A 25,759-nucleotide genomic window follows, 5' to 3' on the forward strand; every position below is an offset into this window, starting at 1 on the left:
AATCAAATTCCTACTTAAAGTGTGCACTCTTATATTGTGGGATGGATATTTTACATTCAGTTATCTATGTTATAGGTTGAATACATTACTCTAATTTATGGCTTATGAATCAAATTTCAACTTATTTTAAAATGCATTCAGATCATCAATATATAAAAAACAACAATGCTTCATTGAGGAAATGGCTAGTAATGCATTGTGGCCCAGTTAATTGAGAAAGTGTTGGCAGTCAACAGGGTGTGGTTTCCCATGTTCCAAACCCATTTGAGCAAGCATGCAAAAATGCTGCAAATAAATGGCATTTTGAATTCTAATTGGAAACGTGTCCCCATCTTTCCATTTAGACTGTATTGCCACATTGGGCTGCTGCCACTAATGCAATACCACTTGATACATTAGCGCCTAAGTCAGCAGTCCGAAATGAAGCCTAAGCCAAAATCTAAAAGAACACAATCTTTCGTGCTATTTTTATTGAGTATGGTGTACACTAAAAAGATGTCTTCACTTTAGCACATTGTTATGGGGTTGATATTCAACATGTATTTCTTCTGGAGGCATATACATATCATTGACATTATCATGTATTCTGTTCGTATGGATTACTATGCTCTTGATTAGCTTCCATGGCCTGATTTGTGACATTTAATAGAACTAATGTAGGGGTATGCTCTAACAAACGAATACATAATGATGACAATGCCTTAATGGTGTGTGTCACTATTAAGATTTGGCCGTTATAAATTTTCATGTTAAGGTGTATTGTGTAAGTGATCAGAATTTGGTTTATTCTTCCCATTGCAAGGATGTGCATTTAGTTGTTTTCAAAAGCTAAGATTCTGATTTCTAAGCACTTTGGTGCTCTTAGGCTCTTCACAAGCAGTTAGCTGAAAAGAAATTGCTGTCTTTCCATATCCGACCATCTACCGCAACATTTTTTGAAACTTCAGCACTTCATTTTTATTGTGCCAGACAAATCAGCCGACGGCTTTGGCATTGAGGATGTGCGGTGGAAATGCGCACTATTCAACAATGTGCAGTCTGACATTGATGCTTCTCAGGAGTGACTGCTGCTATTGGCTTTGCTATGTTGTCATGTTGAATAACTCTGCATTCTATGCGAGGGGCCATTGTAAGTTGATTATAAGTCATTTGGTCTATCACTTGTGTATAGTATACACTGTATTCCTTACCTTAGCTTAAGGTGCGGTAGGTTGTAACTTAGTTTATATCCTGACCTTGATAACTGTGTTTGTACGTGCAAACAATTGAACGAGTCATTCCAACTAGAGCCAAATAGGATTAGGATTTAGGACTTAGCAGACAGGACTTCCACTATAAGTATTTAGTGGGCTGTAGTCTATGCTAACTAGTTATTTCCATAACGAAAAGAAAATGAAACCATAATGACACAAAATGACCAAACTTTGACAACGCAAAGCAATGTTACAGAAATTTGCATGGAGGGATCACTCATGTAGAAGATGCATTTGCAGCCCCTCGGTTTTGTTTCATTATGGCCTTTATCTTCTTCCTTTTTGTGATGCATATCTCAGTATTTAAAGCCCTAGTGGTGCAACATAATTGATACTATCGTTCCCCTTTAGTATACTTATCTATCAAAAAAGAAGTGCTCGCTTGGGAAGTGGTGGTGGCTTGCCACAAAGGAAAATCACTTAAGGCAGGTTGTGGTGAGGCACAAATAACACATTCACCTGTCTTGGCTCCCCAGTGCCACTGTTAATTCAAGACCCTGGGATGCCTGATGGTCCATCATGGCAAGCCTTAACCTCTTCAAGGGAAACATTCATTTCGAACTAACAACACCCCTACCCTCCCCCCAAATTTCCCATTGGCACGCGTGGGGGGTGGGAGGGTTGCGAGAGGCTAAATTTTGGTCGAATCTATGGCTGGGGGATGCTCCTCTCCAAACTACATCCAATCCCTCTTCATCCTGTCCAACAACTGGGAAGCTTTGATTGCATAATCCTTTGATTCTTTCTGAAGGGTGTCGAAAGTTTGGTGCCGCAACTTAGAAGAGCAAGTTCACGAACTTGATGACAGCCTCCCTCACAGCTCCCCTCTAAACAACACACCTCCTTGCGGGTGCCCAGACAAGATCATTTGGTCCCCATCAACCTCCGGGGTATTTATCAGTATTCTCTTTCTATGGTATTCTACACCAACCACCCCATTCCAACCTTTCTCCTGCAACCATTGCATGGAGAGCTTGGCAGACTCAAGTCCCTCCCAAAATCCAAACCCTTAGCTGAATTGTGATCCTCAAGAAAGCCCTCACAGTAGATTACTTATAGTGAAGATGAATGCCAATCTGAAGTCGATGTGTAACGTGTAAATCAGCTGCAGAGACCAACGACCACCTATTTTTACATTGTGAATTGGCTGGTAATTTATGGGGTGAATCACTACAAAATTTTCATTGGCCTTGGGTTCTACCCCAATCTTTGCCGCACCTTTTCCAAGCCTTCTACTTCCCCCCCTTATTCTTCAGCTGGAACCTTCCTTTGGCGTGCCTCTATGGCAGCCATCTTTTGGACGCTATTGATTGAAAGGAATGCTAGAATTTTCGAAGGTAGGGAGTCCTGTTTTTTTTTTGAAGAACGTTAACATTGTCTTACTGAGACAGTAATGGTTACAATGGGAAAAGAGCGAGAGGCCCCACTAAGGGTGGCTCTTGGTAAAAGAAACATCAGTGAACCATAGACAAAAAGAAAAAAAAAAGGCTTATAATACTTGCCCATTTACAATGTTTACAAGGATTGTCCAAAAAATTAAACAAAAACCAGGGAAGCTATGAAGTGTGCCTGTGGTCCGTGACAAAAAAGGAGTGGGACCTGGCGTTTTCTTCCTCTTGGATTCTAGCTCCCCCTTTCGCCATGAGATATGCGAGCTCTTTGGATGTCCTCCAGGTATGTTTCTAGGAGACGTCCATATCCCTGCAAATGTGAGTAATTTCATCAAAAATGTTGGTTAGTTGCCATGGGGGAGGGGTCTTCCCACCTGCCCAAGAGATAATATTTTGGGAGTCTCCTTCCACTATAAGGTGTGGTCCCCAAGAGGGGTCGAACTTTTTCAACCCCAGTAGCAAAGCCATAGCCTTTGCGTATTGGGAGTCACCAGTACTGAGGTGCTCGGAATACGTTAAGAGAATTTCCCGGTGGTTATCTCTAAAAACTCCCCCAGCACCAGCCGGGCCAGGATTCTCAATCGAACAACCATCAAAGTTTAATTTGATGCAACCTGCAGGTGGAGGTTGCCAGTTGTTATGTCTAATTGCCTTTCTTGGTTGGTGGTAAAGAATATCTTTCCATTGACTAGGGAAAAGGTTCCTTCGAAGACCCGAGAACGTCTTATGATTTGAAGCCTAGAAAGAGGCCAAAGAGGTAACCTTGTGAAAGAGAGCTGGGGTTTGGAGATAGATTCCTGGAAAGATTTAGTTATTTCTTTCTACCCATATGGTCCATATGGTAGCAGCTACAGTAGCTTTCCACAGAGTTTTTCCAGCTTTTCGCCATTGTGAATCCAGCTCATAAGAAATAAGGGCTCTGACTGAGGGTGGAGTGACCCATTGGATACCAACAGCTGTACTGCCAGACTCCACAGGTCGTGTGCAACATTGCAAAGAAGGAAGAGGTGAGGGTTAGATTCCTCTTCAGATAAACACAATGAACATCTATTGGAGATGGGGATCCCCCTCTTTTGGAGTTGGTCCACCGTGAGTGCTCTATTGGATGCAGCAATCCAGTTGAAGGTTTGCACCTTGGGTGGGGCGATGGTCACCCAGACTTTTGCCAAGGCTGATGGAGGATTGGCAGGAAAGGTAGGGGGCTGAGAAAGGCTCTTATAGAAAGAGGCAACCGTGAATTGGCCAGATGGAGTTAGAGTCCACACCAGAGTATCATTCCCATTAAAAGGAATGAAAGTCATGTGTGGGGCTGCCGAAAGAGTCTGGAAATGAATGGCTTCCTCTTCAGTGAGATTCCTACGGAAGGAAGGGTTTCAGTTTCTTCGGCCTCCAAATAGCACCATTTCCTCAGCTACTGTGGCAAGCGCGAAGAGGGTTGGGAAGGCTTGGCTTAGTGGGGTATGTCCCAGCCAAAGGTCAGACCAGAATAAGACCCTATCGCCCACTCTAGGATGAAGACGTACACATCTTTTGAACTGTGAGAGAGAGGTAAAAAAGATTTCCAGGCTCCTGAAGCCTGTTTAATCTCTCTAAGAGACCGTCAAGAGTTTCACCACCACAGACATCCTAAATAATTGGCAGGCCATGCTTCAAGTTAGACCTGCTAAAATCCCCCAGTCCCCCCTATGGAGGTCCCCCGATCCCTGCCAGAGAAACCTGAATTTCGAAGGTTGCTCTCTTGGCAACATGGGTGCAGCCAGTTTTGGCCACCTTTCCAGGGACCACAATCACAAGACCTTCCTCTCCTATTCAGGCTACACTGGGCACCTTGATTCAACCTTGGCCGAATCAAGTTGTTCTTCTTGAGGGTGTTAAAAGATACAACCAGAATTGGGGGTTTCATTTGGTCATCGACGGTGACTTTAAAACGTCATCAACTGAGCCTCAGGGTTCAGTCTCTGCCCATGACTACTAGATCACTTTTTATATCCCATTTATGCAGGCATATGCCTGTTACGTAGAGAGAGGTGAACTCTAGTCTGGACTCACTCGTCAACCTTTTGGCAAATTTTTTAGCTCGGTTCCAATTTTTGGCTTGTAGCAATATCTTTGTGTAGTGTGCTACAGTAAGTGCCCATGTTTTGAGTTCATATCTGCTGGAATGAGCACCCAGACTGTGGGTGGCCACCCAACCATGTGTTTACCTTGTTACAGTAATACAAAGTCAACAGTTCATGGAAAAGAAGAAATGTTAAGATTCATTGAGATTCATATCACCACGTAGTTGTGAATCCTATTATGCAGTACCATGTCAAAAGCAATTCTTCTTTTTCATCACAGGCCTTGCTTTAATAAGTAGTTGTGAATCCTATTATGCAGCATCTTTGGTAACATGCATTTCCTTTTTTTACATTTTAGTGCTTTGATGAAGATGGATATAAATAGAAAGAAAGATTTCAACTCGCTTCCTGGGGTCCTTCAGCCTCGAAAAGTTGTATCGGATGTTCTGAGTAGGTGGTCTCAACTTTTCCTTCTATAGGTAATTAGCTCTGGGCAATTATTTGACTACTCAGACTGAAAATGATAATTTTCTGTTAAGTCTCTCTCTCTCTCCCCTCCCCCCCCACCCACCCACCCAAGATTCCAGCAGTAAGATGATTAATGTTCAGCAAACTATGTTTTAGGATACAAGGAAAATTTCTATCATGAAATCATTGTTGCAAATACTTCCTGAATTCAGGCGCGGCCTTGGAGGAATCTCTCACTGTAGCTATATCAGAGGAGGTATATATACAGTTCTCCCCACTTAACCAATCATGACTTCAATTTTGTGAAAAATATTTGTTTCTTTTTTTGCTTATGACACTAATATTACGGATTGAAGTTTAGGGAGTTTTGTCTTTTCTAATTTTCCAATTTGTGAGTTTTTTATTCCAACATTCAGTAATTATGAAGGCTGGAAAGCAGTGTAATCTCATGTACAATGGAAACCATAGTCCATTTGGTTCATTACCATCCAGTCAGATGGTATATAATGATGGATAGTGATGATCCCAGTGGACTATGGTTTTCCATATTCCATCTTTATCTTCTCTGGACTTAGAAAATTACTTTTTAGATTGTGACTTCAATCGGAAGACAAGTTTTGGTTTCAGGTCCCTATTATAACCGTTTTGAAACTTTTTTTTTTTTAAAAAAAAAAAAAAACTGTTGACTAGTAACCGTTTTGAAACTTGAAACCTTGAAACCATGGTTTTGATATGACTCCTATAGGATTTTTAATGATGCTAATAGAGCTTTCATTTTTCCAGTGGCAATGGGGTTTTCATCTTCCAGACCCTCGACCCTAGGGTCCTTTGTGGAAGTTCAATCTCCTGAAGAGGAAGTGATAATAGCAATGGGGAGCAATGTGGGGGATAGAATCCAAAACTTCAACAAAGCTTTGTCTCTAATGAAAACATCAGGCATTAAAATAACCCGACATGCTTGTTTATACGAGACAGAGCCTGCTTATGTGACAGACCAGCCTCTCTTCCTGAACTCTGCCATTAGAGGCCTTACAAAGCTTGGGCCTCGTGACTTACTCCATGCCCTCAAAACAATCGAGAAGGACTTGGGCCGAACTGAGGGAATTCGATATGGGCCCAGGCCAATAGACCTTGATATATTATTTTATGGCAAGATTAGGGTTGATTCTGATATTCTCAAGATACCCCATGAGCGAATTTGGGAGAGGCCATTTGTAGTGGCTCCTCTAATCGATCTGCTAGGCTCGACAGAATCTAATGAAATTGTCAATAGTTGGCACTCTTTTTGTGTGGAAAAAGGTGGGATTTTTGAGGCTTGGGAAAAGCTCGGAGGAGAAGGATCAATAGGGAGAGAGGGGGGGCCTCGAAGGGTCATACCCATTGGAAGAAATTGCTTATGGGATTGGTCTAAGAAAACCCAAATCATGGGTGTTCTCAATATAACCCCAGATAGCTTTAGTGACGGTGGGAAGTTCATCTCTGCTAAAAATGCAGTTTCCCAAGTTCAAAAAATGGCCCTAGATGGGGCTGACATTATTGATATAGGTCCACAGTCTACTCGCCCGATGGCATCTAAGGTGTCTCCAGAAGAAGAGCTAGATAGACTTATTCCTGTTATAGAAGAAGTAACAAAGCTACCTGAAATAGAAGGAAAGATTTTATCGGTGGACACATTTTACTCTGAAGTGGCAATGGAGGCAGTTAAAAAGGGGGTACATATTGTTAACGATGTATCAGGAGGTCAGTTAGACCCCAAAATGCTCCCTTTAGTTGCGGAGCTTGGAGTCCCTTGTATTTTGATGCATATGAGAGGGGACCCGATTACAATGCAAAATGACAGTAACACCTTTTACAACGATGTATGCAAAGAAGTGGCAGTTGAGTTGGGGTCGAGGGTAGAAGAGGCGGAGTCATGTGGAATACCCATGTGGAGAATTATTGTGGATCCCGGAATTGGGTTCTCAAAGAGAGATGAACATAACATGGAGATTTTGATGGGTTTAAAGGACTTCAGTAAAGAATTGAGTTGTCAGAGTTTGGCTTCTTCTCGCGTTCCGTTGTTGGTTGGGCCTTCTCGGAAGGGCTTTTTGGGCAGGATTTGTGAGCACAAGAATGCTTTGGAGAGAGAAGCTGCTACCATTGCTGCTGTAACGACTGGGATCTTGGGTGGAGCTAATATCGTGAGGGTGCACAATGTGCAAGATAATTTGGATGCAGCTAAGGTTTGCGATGCATTTCTAAGGCTAAGGAAGCCTAAGGTGTCCTGAGTTTTGGTTAGCGCTTCTTTTTTTTTTTTTTTGGTAGATTTTTACGTTGTTTTGGTTTTTATTAGTTCGTGTTGTACTTGTATTTACAATAAGATTTGTATTTAGTGATTCTCAATTGATTTAGTGTATTAGTAAATAAAATAAAAGGATTGATTCTCCTTTTTTATCTTTATTTGGAATCCAGAGCATCGCTCATTCTATATAGAACCCTTTTTCTCAATAAAAATGAGATTTTCCCATGCTGCGGACAAATCTCATCTAAAAGATAAATATTTGTTTCCTCTGTAGAATTTATTTTCTTGGAACAAGTCTAGATTCCGACACGAAACAAAGAGCACGATATACATGGTGGGCAAAAGGAATTGTGATACTCTTGGGTTTCATCTCTAATTCGAAACCACAAGATCTAAAATGATCTTTCGATCTTAAAGATCTGTAGGATTTATTATGAATCCGACAACAGACAATCGAAACATTGAGCTACTTAGTATTAGTCTTAGACGAATGATAAGAAAACGGATTTCTCCTTTGATGTTGCAATATACATATTAATATTGATGCAAAGAGATAAGGGGATCCCATTCTTTATTCGGCTCAATATTTTTAGTAAAAGAAGACTGGGTCGAATTTCATTATACAATAAAGCCAACTCTCTGCCCCTCTCTCTCCCTCTTCCTGGATCAGAAAGATTTGGTAAACCGTTTTTTAAAGAATCTAATTTCCAAATTCATGAGCTTTTGAAATTCCGCAATATTGGTCTAAAAGGTTTATTTGCTTCAGCATAAATTAATTCAGTGTTATTCCTCCATCGACTATAGAACTTGCCCTCCTCAGCACACACAGCATTTTGCACAATAATATTAAAGTGACTGGTAATATTTAACATGAGAACTGACTGAAGCACTTGAGCTGCAACAGACAGTAGTACAAAGAGGAAACCATATGAACATTAACAGAACTGGAGACTAATAATATTTAACCTGAGTGGTGATTTCCATGCCAACCACAAATCCTCGAGAGGGAGAGAGAGACTTCCATGCCAACCAAAAATGGAGAGAGAGACTTGCCCTGTTAAAACACAAAACCCATGTCTAAGAGAAACCCAAAATCCAATCTCGTGGAGATCCACAAGACCACCACTAATCATCACAACCTCCACTTCTTCACCCTCTGGCCTTCAAATTCTCCAATCTCTTACTCAGCTCCTCCTCTGTAACTCGTTCGCTTCCTACTTTCTCTGTAACTCTCTCGCTTCCTCCTTTCAATGGCACTGAACACTTCCCAATCACCTGAGGCAACCCCACAGCAACCTCCAGTCCATAGTCCTCTGCAACTTGTTGCATGAGAGAACCCACCTCCCCTTCGGGTGTAGAGAGAGAGGAAGTCCCTGCCATCGAAGATTCGACGAAGCTTGCTTGTACCTCCATGTTTGTGAAAACCTTCTCGAACATGTCCATTGTGAGAGAAATCTTTTGCATGTTTCCTACCGACAACGCCCCCTGAAGGGATTTAACAATGGCCGCCATTGGTTTTTGAAGACCTTGGAGCTGATTCTGGCTAGAGAGACGAGAGGCTATGGCATCGAGTCGAGAGGCAAAGCGAAGGTAGTTGAGTTGCTCTGTTCTCTTCCTAATCACAGTCTGAGCATGGATTCGAGCACCATCTGTGTTTCCCTTTTCAATTGCTTTCTTTATCTTCACTTTCTCCGCTTTCTCATCGAGCTCACATTTCTTGGCTTGGCGAACTAGAGATTTGGAGGTGAGCTTCAGCTGAAAGATCTGATCCATTAGCTTCTCTTGGCTACCTTTTCCCATTAATTTGCAGATGGGCTTTGACTGGGAAAGAGAAAGGAAATGAGATAATTGCAAGAGATTTATAGAAGAGAGAGAGCTCTGAGTAGGGAAGAGAGAGATAGAGGAAAGACTGAATTACAAAGGATTTCAAGAAGAGAAAGAGAGGAGACGAGGATTGACAGTATTTGACTGGGCAAGTAGCCGTTGCATAAACTAACGGTCAAGTTTGTTTTCAAACTTAGTGGGTCAGTCACTTAAACAGAGCGGAGCCGAAATTTTAGTGAATAACGGCAAAATTTCTCCAAAACTCCCCAACGGCTCCGTCCTCTCTTTCGTGATGGATTCAGCAACTTACGAAGTAGGGGTAGTAGGTTACGACTGAACCCAGTCGTATTCGGGTCTAAAATTTAGACCCATATCTTGACCCCTCGGATCAAGTAATACTGTAAATTTGCAAGATTGCAATAATATGAACACCTAGCATGCATCAAAAAACACATGATTGTCATCATATACCATATGACTACGGGTACAAGTTGGGTCTAATTGGACCCAGACTCTGACCCAAATAATATTCTTGCCTAAAATTTGGACCCATACTTGGACCCAAGTTTGAGTCTAACCGTTGGGTCCCGGGTCTAGTTGCCATCCCTATTATGAAGGTAGGCGAACGACGCTTTTCTTGGCAATTTAGGGGAAGTCTTCACGTATTAAAAAAGGGTGTGGTTTGTATAGAGCCTAGGCCTTAAACAATTAAATTAGAGCCTATCTTCAAATAGTGTCGAGCAATGTGGTTTCAATATTGGAAAGCTTTGTAATAGCATTAAAATGTATTTTTATATTTATTTATAAAATCTAAAGCTTAAAAAATATTATAGATCGACAAATCTATAAAAACTTGAAAATCTTAAAAATTGAAAGCCCAAAATGCGTTACAAAATGCACTATTATCAAAACTTGAAATCCATTTTTTTTCTCATGTCCATGCAACTTGATGTCGAGATGATCGATTTGAAGATATTTGGGCATCAAAACAACCTCTTCTAATAAAATTTTTGATGTAGGCTCAAATTTGAATACTTAGAGCCTCAGCTCTATATAACTTTTCCCATTAAAGAATGGTCCATAATTAAAACAATACATGATAATATTAAAAAAAATTATAAAATTTAAAGTAAATTCTCTAAAAAGTTTTTTTGAATTTATTTTTTAAAACTTAAGACACCATTTTACCCTATGAACATGTGAGAAAATATCAATTGAATGACCAAATTACATTATACAATCCTTAAGGTGGTTGAATCATCCCATTAATATTAGAATGATTATTTTTTAAGTTTATTTTGTTTGGATACCTTACCAAAAAATATTTAAAAAATATCAAATTACTACTATTTAATAATGGCAACCCTAAATAGATAAATAAATAATTTGGTTCTATTTACTAGCCCGAGCCAAAAGGTGAGAGTAACCTTGATGGTTCACGCTTATGACTAGCATGTTTTTAATGCTAAAACCTCATGTTCAATATTCCTAAAATGGAAAAGGTATTCATACTTAAAAGATAATAGAAGTACCCCTTTAAGTTACCGTTATTATCAAGCGGACTCGGTTTGTATGCGGCGAAGCCATAGATATGCGGGCCTCTTAACAAATATACTTTTGAGATGGATTTTTGAACTTAATTTTTAAGGAGATCATGACTATGAAAAAATAAATAAATTTTAAAAACCAAAAGTAATAATTCTAGTAAGAAAACATTTGGACCGTTAGTTTCTATTGTTTTTAGATGGAACATCTACTTGCATCCATCTTTAACATATATGCTTTACACTTTCTGGACCGCATATGTAGATATGCGGTCCAGCCCGCATGAAACAATTTTCCTTATCAAAATCCCCATGAGATAGAAATATTACATTCATACCTAATTTGCGTAGTTTTCATTTTGTCCCTCCCTCAAAATGCCCTAAATTTGGATTTTGAGAATCCAAAGTTTTCAACCTAACTTTCTTTTACAACAAATTTTGCTACTTATATGCCTATAGAAAAAAAACCTTTGGATTATCAAAATCTGAAGCATTTGACAACAAATTTTACCTTAAAAAAAAACTTTTTTTTGATTCTTGAAATGCGAAGTTTTTGACAAAAAACTCATTTCTAAAATCTTCACATTAAAAATATTCAATTAAAAAATTATGGCTTCTCAAAATCTGATGTTTTTATCTTAACCAAAAAGGCAAAAAAAAAAGATGGTTTGTCAAACATCATATTTTTAAAATCTTAAGTTGTTACTCGAACATTTTTTTTTTTTTTTTTGACAATATTAGGAACTTTTATTGAATGTTTGCTTGGAAAACATCGATTACCTTACTGGAATCAAAGCATAAAAAATAGGCAGAGAACGTTAAGAAACACAAAATTTGGTGAGGCGATCTGCTGAATCATTGGCCTCTATGAAGATATGAAAAAAAGTGACCTGAAGTCCATGAGTGGAACAAACATCCATAATCTTCAACTAGTAAACATGAACAACCATTTAATCAAATTAAAGGAATCTCTTTCAATCATAATACTCCTGAAATGCCTTTGCTGATAATAATTTCCAATCCCTACAGGAGTGAGATTATTTCGTCCTGATTAGCTGTAGTGGAACCCCAAAGCCCAATAAAAGAAAAGACAATGACCCTTCATGGTCCCTGAGAATGCCTCAAACCCTAGTTGGTCATGAGTTGCCAAAAGAACTGCCATCAAAATTCAATTTAAAAGAACCTACTGGAAGTGACATCTAATAGGTGGCCGGCCGGATTTTAGGCACATAGAAGAAGACAAGAAGTTTTAGATATCAGACCTTGAAACACCACGCCCCTCACCAGGGATTGAGAACCAATCTCAGAGGCATTGCAAAATTCTGTCTTTAATACTTACGAGGTCTAAAGAAAGCCCATCAAAAGTTCTTTTGTTACAGTCTAGCCAAATCTGCCAAATGATAGCACTTCTATGGATCTTCTAGATAAGAAGGCCTTTAGAAGGTAAAGAAGGGATGTGAAGATGGTTAATAATAGAAATTAAGTTGGCTGGAAACGAAAAAGAGAAACCAAGCAACCGGAAGGCCCATTTCCAAATATTGTCAGCAAAAGGACAATGCATAAAGAGATGGTTGCAAGTCTCTTCCGCATTTTTACACAGTAGGTAGACATTTGGCAGCATTTTACCCCTCTTGCAAATATTGTCTATAGTTAGACATTTTTCTTGAAGGGCCACCCAAAAGAAGGCTTGAATCTTCATCGGGATAGGACTTTTCCAGATTCATGTAAATAATCAATAGACCATCTGACTCGATCATGGAAAAGTAATCTATATTCTAATTTGACTGAGAAAAGTCCATTGCGATCACTTTCCCGTATAACCTCGCCTTCTCTAGAAGGATAAATATAGACATCTTCAAGAAGTAGTAATAGGCTATTGAAGCTATGAAATCACATGATCAGGCAATCTATTGTAGTTGCATTTAATGTTCCAACCAATGACCCCAAATTGGTTGAAGAAGAATAATTATGAAATTTTAGCTACATGAAAGGAGACTCTTGAAAAAAGATATGGAAAGATAAGAGAAAGAGATGTATAGCCATGCCACTTATTCAACAAAAAATAAATGTCTACCCTATCGCCAATCAACCATATAATATTGCTGAACACTACATTTTTACAGCTAGGATGTTAATCGACAATTTTACCAGGTCGTGAGAGTGAGTTTAGAAGGGAAGATCGGTGATGGTTTTCTATCGATGTTTAGAGATATGTATTATCTCTTGTAACTCAAAACTGTAATCTTCATTATGATAGTGGATTTCTAGTTGTCGAGGCCATGGATGTAACTCTACGGGGTGAACTACGTAAACGTGTTGTTGTGGTGTGTTTTTTATATTTGTTTTATTTCTCATACTTGATTATAGTTGTATTCAGCTACTTCGTATTTGGCCAATTGAGTACACAATCTTGGGTACGATCCTGTTATTTTGGATTCCTGGTTCCACAAGCTTAGCGGTTCACAAGAACCCTACATCAAAGACTACCTAGGATATCTGCCTCTAAGCTTCTTCTTTAAAAACCAAGAAATCATAGTATCTTAGTAGGATTTCAAATATACTTCAATGCATTGCGTAGTATATAAGATACTTGCTTTTGTGATAATTACTACTCTATATTCATTGCAAAAACTACATGATTTTTTCCTTTAGAGGGATATCTCTTAATTCATTACGTGAACAAAATAACACTACCTTTTTTTTGGATTGTATATTACGAAACCATTTAGTTCTTGTACAACGAGGTCAAAATTGCTATTAACTATAAGATATAAAATCCTACCGTTTAAAATGTGTCACATAGTTCAAGAAATTTTATTTGGGACTCTACATCCAAGCAAACCCTAGCCATCTAATTCACACCTATTGGTCGACATTGGTTACGACTTTCTTGTACCAAAATAAAATGATCTTATAATAAAGGGAAAATTACAAAAAAACCCCAAGACTATACTTTTTATGCAAGTTACCCCCACCATAACTTTTTCTCTCACTTTTCTCCAAAAAATACACTTTCTATGCAAATACCCCCCAACCAAATAAAAAATAAAAAAATACGTAAATTACCCTCCCTTACTTTTACCTTACCCACGCCTCTCTCTCCTTTGTATAATTTCACTCCGACAGTGCAACTCTTTAGATTCACAGTGCTCCGGCACTGTCTATGTGTGCTCTAGCAGTGGATCATGCGCTCTGACACTGTCTATGTGCGCTCCAGCAGTGGATCATGCGCTCCGGTACTACGTAAGTGCGCTCCGGCAGTGGAATCTAGAGTCAAAATGCTCCGGCATTGTGTATGTGCTCTCCGGCACTGCGTAAGTGCGCTCCAACAGTGCAACACTCTAAAGTCACAGCGCGCCGGCACTGTTTATGTGCGTTCCTGCAGTGGATCATGCGCTCCGATACTATGTAAGTACGCTCCGATAGTGGAATCTGGAGTCACAACGCTTCGGCACTATGTATGTGCACTCCGGCAATAGATGATGCGCTCCGGCACTATGTAAGTGCGCTTCGGCAGTGCAACACTTTGGAGTCACAGCTCTCCGACACTATCTATGTGCACTTCGGCAGTGGATCATGCGCTCCGACACTGTATAAGTGCGCTCCGGCAGTGTAATCTGGAGTCACAGCGCTCCAACACTCTATATGTGCGCTTCGGCAGTGGATCATGCACTCCGGCACTATGCTGGTTCGCTCCAACAATGAGCTCCAAAAGTCCACGTCAAATCTGGTCAAATTGATTTCTGTGTATGGGAAGGGTATTCTCGTCTAAAAAAATGAACTTTTTTCCTTGGGGGGTATTTGCATAAAAAGTGTGTTTTTTGGGGGTAAGTTGCATAAAAAGTGTGGTCTTGGGGGTTTTTTAGTAATTTTCTTTATAATATATGTTAGTGTGGTAATTATTGGATTTCAATTCTTTGTATGAAATTATATTCCTTATTTGTTCATAAATGTCGTTACTCTTGAAACACCCGATTTTCTAATCAAATTATGCATAAGCCGTTTTTTTTTTTGTTTGGATGACTATATCTGAATTTTTATCGAATTTTTAACATATACCGAAAACTTCCCTGTTACCTTCTTAATAAACAAATTTATCAAAACACTATATTTTTTAAAAATTATTTCACTTGGGAAGCTCCTTGACTATTTTATCAGAAAACACCCAAAATACCCTTGTTCTGGCTTTGGAACTTAAACAAATAAGCGCATTTTAGTAATTTGACTATAAAATTATGCGCAGCTTGAGGTGGATTTTGAAACCACAGGTAAAAAGAAAAAGTTTATATAAAGTAGCATCCTTATATTGCATAATAATGTGCACCTAAAATATCCAACCAAAGAAGTTGTTTTGATGTTGAAAAAGCCAGCAAGATTCATGAATATGTTAAAAAAATAAAAATAAAAAAAAATCAAGTTTTAAAAATAGTACATCTTATAACACATTATCTAGACCGTTGACTTTCAAAATTTTCAAGTGGTGATAGATCTCCTCGATCTACATCTTTTTAAAGCTTTTTTTAGGGCTTAAAATTTCATAGGTATAAAAAAAAAAAATTCGGACCGGTGGTATAAGAGTTTCCTACACTAAAAGTATATCTTTTAGCAGGATCTAAACAGTAATTTGATTGACTAAGAGTGCCCACATTGGTAAACTAAAGAAAAAAGAACACATAAGTTTGAAGACCTAACTTGCGATAAGGCCTGTAAAAACATTTCCCACAATTATGATATACTTTTCCGGACCCAATCTTTTTTGTTTGACCTTAGTGTTAGGATTCTCTGTCTTTATTCTTCATTATTATTATTATTATTTATTTATTTATTTATTTTTAAGACTCGTTGACCTGGACTTACAGTGTGAAGTCGGCCGGGTAGAAATTTGCACGTCGTTTGCACAAGCTGGCTAAAGCTGCCCGAAAGAAAAGTCTTTAGACCTTTAAATTCATCCAAAAGATTTTATGGTCTTGAGAGAGCATATTGTTTATTTAATCTCTTGGCCCAAACTAGATCTAAGAGCATTTTTAGAATCCTAAATTTTAAACCTTGATACTATGCGTAAGAAAAAATAAAAAAAATTTAGATTAATTATCTATGGGCTCGAAAACCTCAAATATCAAATGAAAACCTTTGAATTTTTCAAGGTTGAAATCTAAAGGTTAGAAAACTCAAAATTCAAAAAAACAAATCCTTTTGAATATAATCATTTAGTGATTTTTTAATTGGATCCCAAAATTTCAGATGAAAAAAATCTTCTCAAGCTAGTACTATACCCGAGGGAATAAGTGTACAGTAATGCTTCCTTTGGAAGCGTAGTCTATGCCTCGAGAGAGAGAGAGAGAGAGAGGAGAGAGAGAGAGGCCAATAAGTCAAATAGGAAACTCGCTACCACCTTCGTAGTTAGAGCTTTATTCAAACTGAGAATCCACTGCAATTTGAAATCTTTAATGGTTGTAGAGAGAGAGAGAGAGAGAGAGAGAGGGAGAGAGAGAGTATCAGAGGCTTGTTGGCTTATGTGCTCTTTAAAGCTGAAAATAATTCAGTGACTGGCTTCATGATTCTTCTCCAATGAAGGCCACAAGCTCTATCAGATTGGTGATCACATTACTTTTTTTCTACCTAAGTTTCACTTCAACTGGTCAGTTTCTACTTCCGCTCATCAGTTTGTTTGATTTACATCGATTTTTATTGTTTTCTCTCTTGCTAAATGTTGCGCTTTTGTTTGTTCAAAAATTATTGTTGTAACCGTTTAGAGCTTTTGCATGTTAATTTCGAATTTTGAGCACAGACAAGAGAACCTTGAATCTTCATTTTCGTGTAATCATATGAATGGAATTTCAACTGAATCGTTGAGACTTGAGGGAGAGAGAGAAAGAGAGAGAGAGAGTAAAATGGTGTTTCTGGATATTCAGCCTTGAATATCATTTTCGTGTTTCTTGGATCTTGAATCTTGAATCTTCATTTTGGTGTAATCAAATGGTGATGAAAGAGAGAGAGAAAGAGAGACGAGAGAACCTTGTTCGTGTAATCAAATGGTGTTTCTGGATATTCAGCCTGTGAGATTTCAAAGAAGTAAACAAGAAAAGCCACATTTTTCAATTTCACAGACTTTCTTTGTGTGAACTTCATAGACCTAGAATGTGGGTTCACGATGATGGTAAGAAGAAACAGAAATCTCTTGCATTTTGATAGATTTAGGCTAAATCTTATTTGCAGATAGGTTCTCAGGAAAATTTGAAAATTTATGCAGTTTACAGCGGATTCACCATTTCTAATGATATTAAATAGTTAAAAAGGCCTCATCAGTATCATTTCTCTTTGGATCTGTGCTATTTCTTCCATGCATATTAATGATTTAGTAGTCGGTATCATAAATTTCAAAGACAGCAAAAGTTTTGTCGCATTTTGGCAGGGTCTTGGCATTTGGGATTCATGAGTCCAATAATTAAGAAAAAGTCAACCAAAAAAACAAAGGAAAAAAAGGTCCTTGTGCTGTATCTAGGGTGCCAATGGTGGCGTCGGGCTTCCGGGCATTGTTCGGGCTAAACCGGGACTGTTATGGGCTATGGGCCAGGCCAAAAAGAAGACACTATTCATCATGCTGGGGTCGTTAACGAGCCAGGCCGAAGTGGCCCTGAAAGCCCGAAAACCGCCAGCTGGTTGGGCTGGCCCGGCAAGCCTAGTAACATTTTGCCCGGCCCAAATAAAGCCCAGCCGGGCCCATTTAGAAGCCCTTAAAAAAAAAAAAAATCTCCATCTTCAAACTTTTCTTATTTGTAGTATGCCCCAAAAAATTTAAAAAATAAAAACATGCTAAAATATTTTTTTGAAAATTTAAAACCCATTCGCTCTTTATGGAAATCCAATCTCTTTTTCTTTTTGTAAAAACTTATTCTCTCTTTCTCAGTCTATAAACCCACACTCTAGTGGAAAATGATGCAAAATTTAGAACTTGCGATGCAAAAAGTTAGAAAGTGCGGTCCGCGTCTAATGTAGTTAATGAGTTATAAGTATATCTTTATTTTAGTGGGTGTTAATGGGTAGTTATTTTGTGGGGAGTTATCTAATCGCATAAGTTTGTGGTAGTTATCTAATCATATAGGGGTGGGCAGTTTGAGTCATGGGTAGCTTCAAAAGCATGTAATGGAATCACAGGTTGCTAAAAAAAAAAATAGATAAAGAGATCACATATTGCCAACGAGAAAGGCGTTGGTATAGAAATTTAGGACCAGCAAGACAGAGACAAAACTCAAGAGAAAGGTGATAGAAATTGAAATATCTTTATTTAATTTCCTGTATTATTTCATGTGACACACCCTAATAGTCCAAATATTTTTCAACTATTGCTTCCAATTCTCAAAAGTGAATTTTATGAGCATTGGAAAATTAAAATGCAAGCAATGTTTGGGTCTTGATTAAAAAAAAAGAAAAAGAAAGAAATAAAAAAAAATAGATGATTTTAAAAATATATAATTTTTTTATTATTAAAATGTTAGGTGGTTTGCAATGAAAAACAAACGAAAAAAAAATTAAGTGTGATGTTCTTGGAAAAAGAAAATGGAGATTTCTTAAAAAAGGGAGAAACAAAATTGGAGTGCTCTTGATATTGTATTTTTGCAAAAGTTTTCAGAAAATGAGATTTAAAACAAAAAAATATGAAATGGGGACATGAGTAATCCTCGTGAGAAAAAATGAAAAACGATTTTTGAGAAAGAAAAAAAAACAGGACACCACGGTATGTCATACCATGAAAAGGCAGGATGAGAAATCCATGCTTAGTATAGATATAGGAAAAATGATTTTTGAAAAAAAAGAATAGGACATCGCAGTCCTAGTGTTTTATGCTAGGAAAAGGCATGATGATGCTGTGAAAATGCATGATGGTGTCTAATGAGAAGGCATAACAAAGAAATTGTGTGTAAAAAAAAAACAAGACATTGCAGTCCTAATTTGTCTTGTCATGAAAAAGCATGATGATACCATGAGCATGCATAAAAAATGTTTTTTTTTTTAAAGAAAGGGACCGCAGTCCTGGAGTGTTATCCCATGGCATAAAAAACTAGGAGAAAAATGTTAAAAAAAAGAATTAAAAAGAAAATTAATTGCTGCAATTTTTTTTATAAAAAATAAATTAAGAAATATGGTCCTATTTATATATGTGAGGTAGAAGTCAAAAGAAAAGAATTTTCAGAATCCTATATTGATACGAAAAAGGAACCCAAACACAGTGCAACCTATTTTGCCATATCGCAATTGGCAAAAATAAAAGAAACCGTTGAAATTAAAGATGACGAAGAAGAGAAGATGAAAATTGCAAGAGAAAAAAAAATTTGTGAAATGAAAAAGCATATTGAAAAACTTGAAGCCATGGTTTCGATATTAAAGGAGGAAAATGAAAACTTTCATAATTTTATTAAAAATCATGTAAACGAAGTTTAAAAGAAAAAGAGGAAATTTTGCATCAAGCGGGAATATTGAAAATGATGCAAAATTTAGAATGTGTGATGCAAAAATTTAGCAAGTGTGGTTCGTGTCTAGTGTGTTATGAGTTATCGGTGTCTTCCTCTACATTAGTGGGTGTTAGTGGGTAGTTATTTTGTAGTGAGTTATCTAATCACGTAGGTTTGTGAGTAGCAATCTAATCATGTACGTTTGTGGGCAATTTGAGTCCTAGGTAGTTTCAAAACTGCTCTAAACGTCCTATATAGGTACCATGTAATAGAATAATTGTAACATGTGGATATAACCTATGAATGTAACCTTGGAAATGCGATATAAGTGATAAATCTTGTGAGTTTGTGATTATCTATTCAAAAAAAGAGTCCGTACTTCCAACATTCTATGAGAGCCTATATAAAATTTCAACAACGTATTTCAATCTCTAGAAACCCAATCTCTTTGAGAGCCTATTCTCTCTCTCTCTCTAAACTTAATCTTTCTAAAAACCTAATCGCTCTTAAAATCCCATTTTCTCTCTAGAAACTCAAATTTGCTTTCTCTCTCTAAAAACCCATTATCTCTCTAAAAACTAATCTCTCTATAGAAGCCCAATCTCTCTTTCTCACTCTAAATACCACTAATTACATTGAAATATTAAATTTAAAAAAAATTATTTTAGCATGTCTTTTTTTTTTTTTTCTTACTACGAATAAGAAAAGTTTGAAAAGAGAGTTAAAAAAAGAAAAAGGCTTCTTAATGGGCTGGCTTGGTTCCAGCCCAATAGAGTCTTTTTGGGCCAGATTTTAATACGATATTTTCGAGCCGGGTTTCTGCGCATGATTTTTGGGCCAAGCAGAAGTACCCCCGGGCTTTGCCGATGGCAGCCCGAGTTGTAACTATTGGGGTTTCATTTCTTTCTTGTATCATGGTTTTAGGGCATTGGGCTTCAAAACATAAGGACTCAGAGCCGGACCCGAATAATATTCAGGTTCAAAATTTGGACCCATATCCAAACCCCTCGGGTTCCGAGTTTACACGTCGAGTTTCGTGCTCCATTGCCACCCTATGACTATGAGCTTTTTTTTTTTTTTTTTGCCCGTTTTTTACTATCATATACCCTATGATTTTGAGTTTTTTTTTTTTTTGTCAATAATACTGTAAATATTGCCAATATTATAACAAGCACCTACCGTGCCCCTAAAGACACATGATTGCCATCATACACCTTATGACTACGGGTACGGGTCGGGTCCAGTTCCAACCGGACTTGAATATTAGCTGGGTCCAAAATTTGGACCCATACTCAGACCCCGAGGTCGGGTCCCTGGTCTGGTCGGGTCCATTACCCAACTTCTTTTTTTTGCCAATAATACTGTAAAGTTTGCCAACATTACGACAATATGAGCACTGCGCCTAAAGACACATGATTGCCATCATATACCCTATGACTACATGTACGGGTCGGGTTTTGCTAGAACCAAACCCGAACCCGGATTCGAATATTATTCAGGTCCAAAATTTGGACCCATACCCGAATCTGACATCGGGTCTACCCGTCGGGTCCCTAGTCTGGTCGGTCCATTATCGGGCTTTTTTTTTTACCAATAATATTGTAAATGTTGCAAAATATGAGCACCTAGTATGCGCCTAAAGACACATGAATGCCATCATATACCCTATGACTATGAGTACAGGTCGGGTCGGGCGGGAACCGAACCTAGACCCAAAGTCGCGTCTACCCGTCAGGTCTCTGGTCTGTTCGGATCCAAAATTTGGACCCATACCCGGACCCAAAGTCGGGTCTACCCGTCAGGTCTCTGGTTTGGTCGGGTCCATGGCCACCCCTACAACACATTCAACACTCTATGTTTGGGATTATTCATCTATTATTATAATTTCTTGAAAACATTGGGAAATTCTGTTTCAGGCCTTTTGGCCTATTTTTTTTTTTTGGTGACATGGGGACAAGAATTATGATTTGTCAGTGAATATCATCAAGTTGTCACTTCAATAAAAGGAGAATCTCAATTGGGTTTTCTTTTTTTTTCTACATAGAAGAAAATATTACAAAAATTTATTTCCAGCTCTTTTGCTCTGTCCCACTGGAACTTTAGAGAAGGAATTATACTGAAAATAGAATAGATGTTCCATGTACTGTTTTCTTTTTTGTTGTTCTTTTATGCATTTCTTGTTTGTTTCATCAACAATTTATTCATTATTTTCTGTTTGTTTGATTTTTCAGAAGCCTATGACGCACTTGACCCAAATGGAAATATCACCATCAAATGGGATGTTATGTCTTGGACCCCAGATGGCTATGTTGTAAGTAATATTATGACAAGGGAATTAACAGTATACTTCTGAAGTTCTTATGAAATCAATAAAATGCATATGGTACTCATCTGAGGATTTTTTATTTATTTCTTATGAGTGAAGCTTGTAGCTATTCAGAAACTCTGTTTGAAGTGAATCATCATATATCACTAGTTTATAAGATCTTGGTATTGCTATTCAACTCATTTGCAACTTGTATGAGAGAGAGAGAGTATGCCGATTTTCTTCCTCTCCCTGTCTGTAGTGGTATCAATATGTGCATTGGACCATCATGGAGTCCAAAGAACTATGTTTCTATTGCCACAACTCTTCTTCAATTTCAAATTTCATCGAAGAGTAAAACTTGGGTTTTGTTAAAACCATAAATATTGCGCAGGCGGTTGTTTCGATCTACAATCTTCAACAATTTCGCCACATTGGAGCACCAGGGTGGACTCTAGGATGGACATGGTCTGAAAAGGAGGTCATATGGAGCATGGTTGGAGCTCAAACCACTAAACAAGGAGACTGTTCTAGATTCAAGGGGAACATTCCTCATAGTTGTGAGAAAGGTCCAGAAGTTGTTGATTTGCTACCTGGTACTCCTTTTAACCAGCAAATTGCAAATTGTTGCAAAGGGGGTGTGCTCAGTTCAATGGTTGACCCTGAAAATACACTTAGTGCCTTTCAGTTAAGTGTTGGAGCAGCTGGGACTAGCAAAAGAACCGTTCTTTTGCCCAAAAACTTCACACTTATAGCACCAGGGCCAGGATATACTTGCGGACCTGCTAAAGCAGTGACACCCACCAGGTTCATAACACCAGATGGAAGAAGAGTTACACAAGCTTTGAGTGAGTCAAGATTCGGATTCTAGTCTCTATTTTGCAGTAAAAATGCGATCTATATTGTCATGGTAACAATTCAGTTGTGAGGGGTCGCCCCTGTCCCACCAAGAGGTTGAACAGCAAGGGAATGTGGGTCACATGAGCCACTCTTCCTCCATGGTCGTTAAACCTATTGATGAGATGGTGATAAAGCTTCCATGACTACACGATTACCAGTGTGATATCGGTCATAGCATTCTTTCCCTTTGTTATTTGGGATAAGTATATTTTTCTATCTAGTTAAGTACAATCCAATGCACCATAGAGAAACCTATGCCACTGATTCCATGAACAGTTAATGGCATGATGGAAGCTAATGGAAAGATAGAGGGATCCACCATCAGGCTTAAGTTCCGTTCTGGTGGCTGCCACTCTCTCTCCATCACTCTACAATTCATTGGATGGTAGTGAGCCTAATCGCATATAACTATCCTGAGTCAGTTGGATTATAGTATACTTTCCCTTTTACAGAGTACATGGAAAAGAGTTCGCGATCAGAAAAAAGTGGAAGAGATATAATCCATAGACTGTGTTACAGCTTCATTCATTTGATTGAGTTTTGTAAATAAGTTTCATATAATTTGATAACCATTTCTTTTGGTTTCTTGCAGTGACATGGAATGTTACATGTACATATTCTCAGTTCCTGGCTCATAAGACACCTACATGTTGTGTATCACTTTCATCTTTCTACAATCACACAGTCACCCCTTGCCCGACCTGCTCTTGTAACTGTGGAAAGTACTCAACTCAACCTGGAAGATGTATAAAGTAAGAAACTTCATTCATATTTAAAGAATTACGTCATTTAATTTGAGAAGTAAGGAAGAAGGATGAAATCTAGGACTCTGGCTCAACTTTGGCTAAATATGGATTTAAAACTAGAAAAAAGGAGGCCTGAATTTTTTGAAGTTATGCGTTATAAGATAATATAATATATACCTAATAATATTTAATTTTTGAAATCCACATTCATGTCTTTCTGTCTGAACTTCGCTCCAAGTTTTGCAAGTACTAATCTGTGTATTAGACTCTCTCACTCTTTTTGCTATGTCAACTATTTAAATGAATAATTGAAAAAGTGGGTCTTCATTTTTTTTTATTAGATTATAGAGGTGTATGGTTTTCAACTGAATAATTAAAGAGAGGTCTTTATTTTCTTCTTTTCTACTGGATTTATTGGCCCATGGTCTTCCCTTGAAATCTTGAACAATTAAGATCTGGGTTCCTTTTCTTTTTATGTATGGATTTTTACAGGGGGGGTTCATCGCATTCGACTCCTAAGGAGAACCAGTCACCTATGGTTCAGTGTACAAATCATATGTGTCCAGTCCAAGTTCATTGGCATCTGAAGCTCGATTTCAAAGATTATTGGTCTGTGATGATCACTATAACCAATTTCAATTACCATGTGAATTATACTGAATGGAACCTGGTTATTCAGAACCCCAATTTCAACAATCTCATACGGACTTTCAACTCCAATTACAAGTCCTTCACACCTTATGGAGGGATAAGTGAGTATCATTGCATTACTTCTATGCTATTTGGTTGTTGCTTGAAGTGATTATATATCAACACATACCCAGATTTCTTGTATAATAAACCGAGAATCTCACACTTTTTGTTTTTTTTTCTTCTCAATAGTGACTAAATAATGACTCATATTTGAAGTGATTATATATCAACACGCACCCCGTTATCTTGTCGAATAAACTGAGAATATCACCTTTGTTTTTCCCTTCAATAGTGTCTGAATAATGACTCATATTCCCTCTGATTCTTATCAACACATACCCTGTTTTCTTGTATAATAAACTGAGAATCTCACGTTTTTTTTTTCTCCTTCTCGATAGTGACTAAATAATGACTCATATTTGAAGTGATTATATATCAACACACACCCTGTTTCTTGTATAATAAACCGAGAATACCACTTTTTTTTTCTCCGTCTCAGTTGTGTCTAAATAATGACTCATATTCCCTCTGATTCTCCTATATTTTTAAACTGCTGTTCGTTGCTTGAAATTAGTTTTAAGATTTACTGCATTGATAGTTGTCATTCTTTTTTTTTTTTTAGGTAATTAATAGTTTTTATCAATCTTTCAAAGAATATCTGGTCTTTCTGACCTGGTATTTTCCTTCTAAGCTGCATCTTATTTATATTGTCAAGGGTTTCTTGTCATAGTTCCAATTTTTTCTCGTCTTCTGTGTTGACTTTGAACATTGTTGTATTCCAATTTTCTACAATGATATTGACTTGCTCCATTCATCTTTATTGCATTTTTATTTTTTTCAATCAACTGAGATCATCATCATCGATATCCTCTTTCTTATAAGAACTTACTGCCTTGCTCTCGTGGATCAACAACACCGTTAACTGTCACCATTTGGAAAAGGAACAAAAAAAAAAAAAAAACAGAATCTACTTGTGCTCATTGTTTTATTGTAGAATATTATTCACTTCTTTTTAACTTCCATTACTTCATATCATCATCATCATCATCATCATCATCATCATCATCATCATCATCATCATCATCATCATCATCATCATCATCATCATATTTGTGTCTGTATATGGCATATGGTATTACAATTTATAAATTTAATTCATCATGAAAATCACATAATCACGATTATCATCGTCATTATTACTCACTCAACAAATTGAGACTTTTATGTGTGTTGCAGATGACACTGCTGTACTATGGGGAGTTAAAAAACATAATGACATCCTATTGCAGGCGGGGCGCAAAGGATTCATACAATCTAAGCTTATATTTAAAAAGAACACTGGAAATTTCACCCCCGAGAAAGGCTGGGCATTCCCTCGTCGTGTGTATTTCAATGGAGATATTTGTGTCTTGCCCCGACCTGATGCGTATCCATGGCTTCCCCCATCATCTCATCCATAACATGTATGTAGTGTTTGTTGGGTTCAGCCATACTATTCAATAAATTTGAGTTTTTTTCCCTTCTGAATATTATTGGGCTTTGTAATTGTACTACTGCTGTTTTCATTGGCACATTCTTTTTTTTGGGCCAAGCAACAAAAGGACCAACAACATAATAGATTATAGAAAATTTTCAAAAAAAAAAAAAGAAGAAAAAGAATACATATTATATAGTAAAGGCCTTTTGGCATGAGTGCATTATGCAAGAATTGATTTTTGGGGTACACTCAGGGTCTGTTGGGTCTGGAAGTGGGGTTTTGATTTTAGGGTTTTTAAAGCCTTAGGGTTCGAGTGCTAGGCTTGACAAGGCTTCGCCTAAGTTTCCTAAAAGAGGTCCCCTAAACT

The 25,759-nt window shown here is 37.7% G+C and overlaps 3 protein-coding genes across 6 annotated transcripts; 2 read left to right on the top strand and 1 right to left on the bottom strand.

Annotated features, from left to right (window-relative positions):
* Positions 1-5,068: 5,068 nt before the first annotated feature.
* Positions 5,069-7,609, top strand: LOC18446233 (Dihydropterin pyrophosphokinase / Dihydropteroate synthase). 4 transcript variants are annotated; one of them, XM_088848603.1, is made up of 3 exons: positions 5,069-5,183; positions 5,329-5,428; positions 5,956-7,609. In XM_088848603.1, the coding sequence occupies exons 2-3, from the start codon at positions 5,350-5,352 to the stop codon at positions 7,437-7,439; spliced, it is 1,563 nt and encodes a 520-aa protein (XP_088704729.1). In that variant the 5' UTR covers positions 5,069-5,183; positions 5,329-5,349; the 3' UTR covers positions 7,440-7,609. The 4 variants fall into 4 exon arrangements, with proteins under 4 accessions (XP_088704729.1, XP_088704731.1, XP_088704730.1 ...); XM_088848605.1 differs by having other exon boundaries at positions 5,385-5,428; XM_088848604.1 differs by having other exon boundaries at positions 5,069-5,154.
* Positions 7,610-8,284: 675 nt separating this feature from the next.
* LOC18446232 (ESCRT-related protein CHMP1B) lies at positions 8,285-9,430 on the bottom strand. Its single transcript, XM_006856354.4, has one exon. The coding sequence runs from the start codon at positions 9,251-9,253 to the stop codon at positions 8,603-8,605; it is 651 nt and encodes a 216-aa protein (XP_006856416.1). The 5' UTR covers positions 9,254-9,430; the 3' UTR covers positions 8,285-8,602.
* Positions 9,431-16,115: 6,685 nt separating this feature from the next.
* On the top strand, positions 16,116-25,444 carry LOC18446231 (protein COBRA). The gene is made up of 6 exons (XM_006856353.4): positions 16,116-16,459; positions 21,503-21,582; positions 21,971-22,424; positions 23,069-23,228; positions 23,715-23,974; positions 25,152-25,444. The coding sequence occupies exons 1-6, from the start codon at positions 16,390-16,392 to the stop codon at positions 25,373-25,375; spliced, it is 1,248 nt and encodes a 415-aa protein (XP_006856415.2). The 5' UTR covers positions 16,116-16,389; the 3' UTR covers positions 25,376-25,444.
* Positions 25,445-25,759: the final 315 nt, after the last annotated feature.

Source organism: Amborella trichopoda, chromosome 10 (genome assembly GCF_054954075.1).
Source record: "Amborella trichopoda isolate Santa Cruz 75 chromosome 10, AtrichopodaSantaCruz75HAP2 v2.0, whole genome shotgun sequence".
Classification (NCBI taxonomy): Eukaryota; Viridiplantae; Streptophyta; class Magnoliopsida; order Amborellales; family Amborellaceae; genus Amborella; species Amborella trichopoda.

What these genes read in the sequence shown, in the direction of transcription:
- LOC18446233 (XM_088848603.1), top strand. Translation starts at nt 5,350, where the DNA reads ATGAAATCATTGTTGCAAATACTTCCTGAATTCAGGCGCGGCCTTGGA. An exon ending in CTGTAGCTATATCAGAGGAG is followed by an intron (nt 5,429 to 5,955) that starts GTATATATACAG and finishes TCATTTTTCCAG; the next exon opens with TGGCAATGGGGTTTTCATCT.
- LOC18446232 (XM_006856354.4), bottom strand. Translation starts at nt 9,253, where the DNA reads ATGGGAAAAGGTAGCCAAGAGAAGCTAATGGATCAGATCTTTCAGCTG.
- LOC18446231 (XM_006856353.4), top strand. Translation starts at nt 16,390, where the DNA reads ATGAAGGCCACAAGCTCTATCAGATTGGTGATCACATTACTTTTTTTC. An exon ending in CCTAAGTTTCACTTCAACTG is followed by an intron (nt 16,460 to 21,502) that starts GTCAGTTTCTAC and finishes TTGATTTTTCAG; the next exon opens with AAGCCTATGACGCACTTGAC. An exon ending in CAACCTGGAAGATGTATAAA is followed by an intron (nt 23,229 to 23,714) that starts GTAAGAAACTTC and finishes GGATTTTTACAG; the next exon opens with GGGGGGTTCATCGCATTCGA.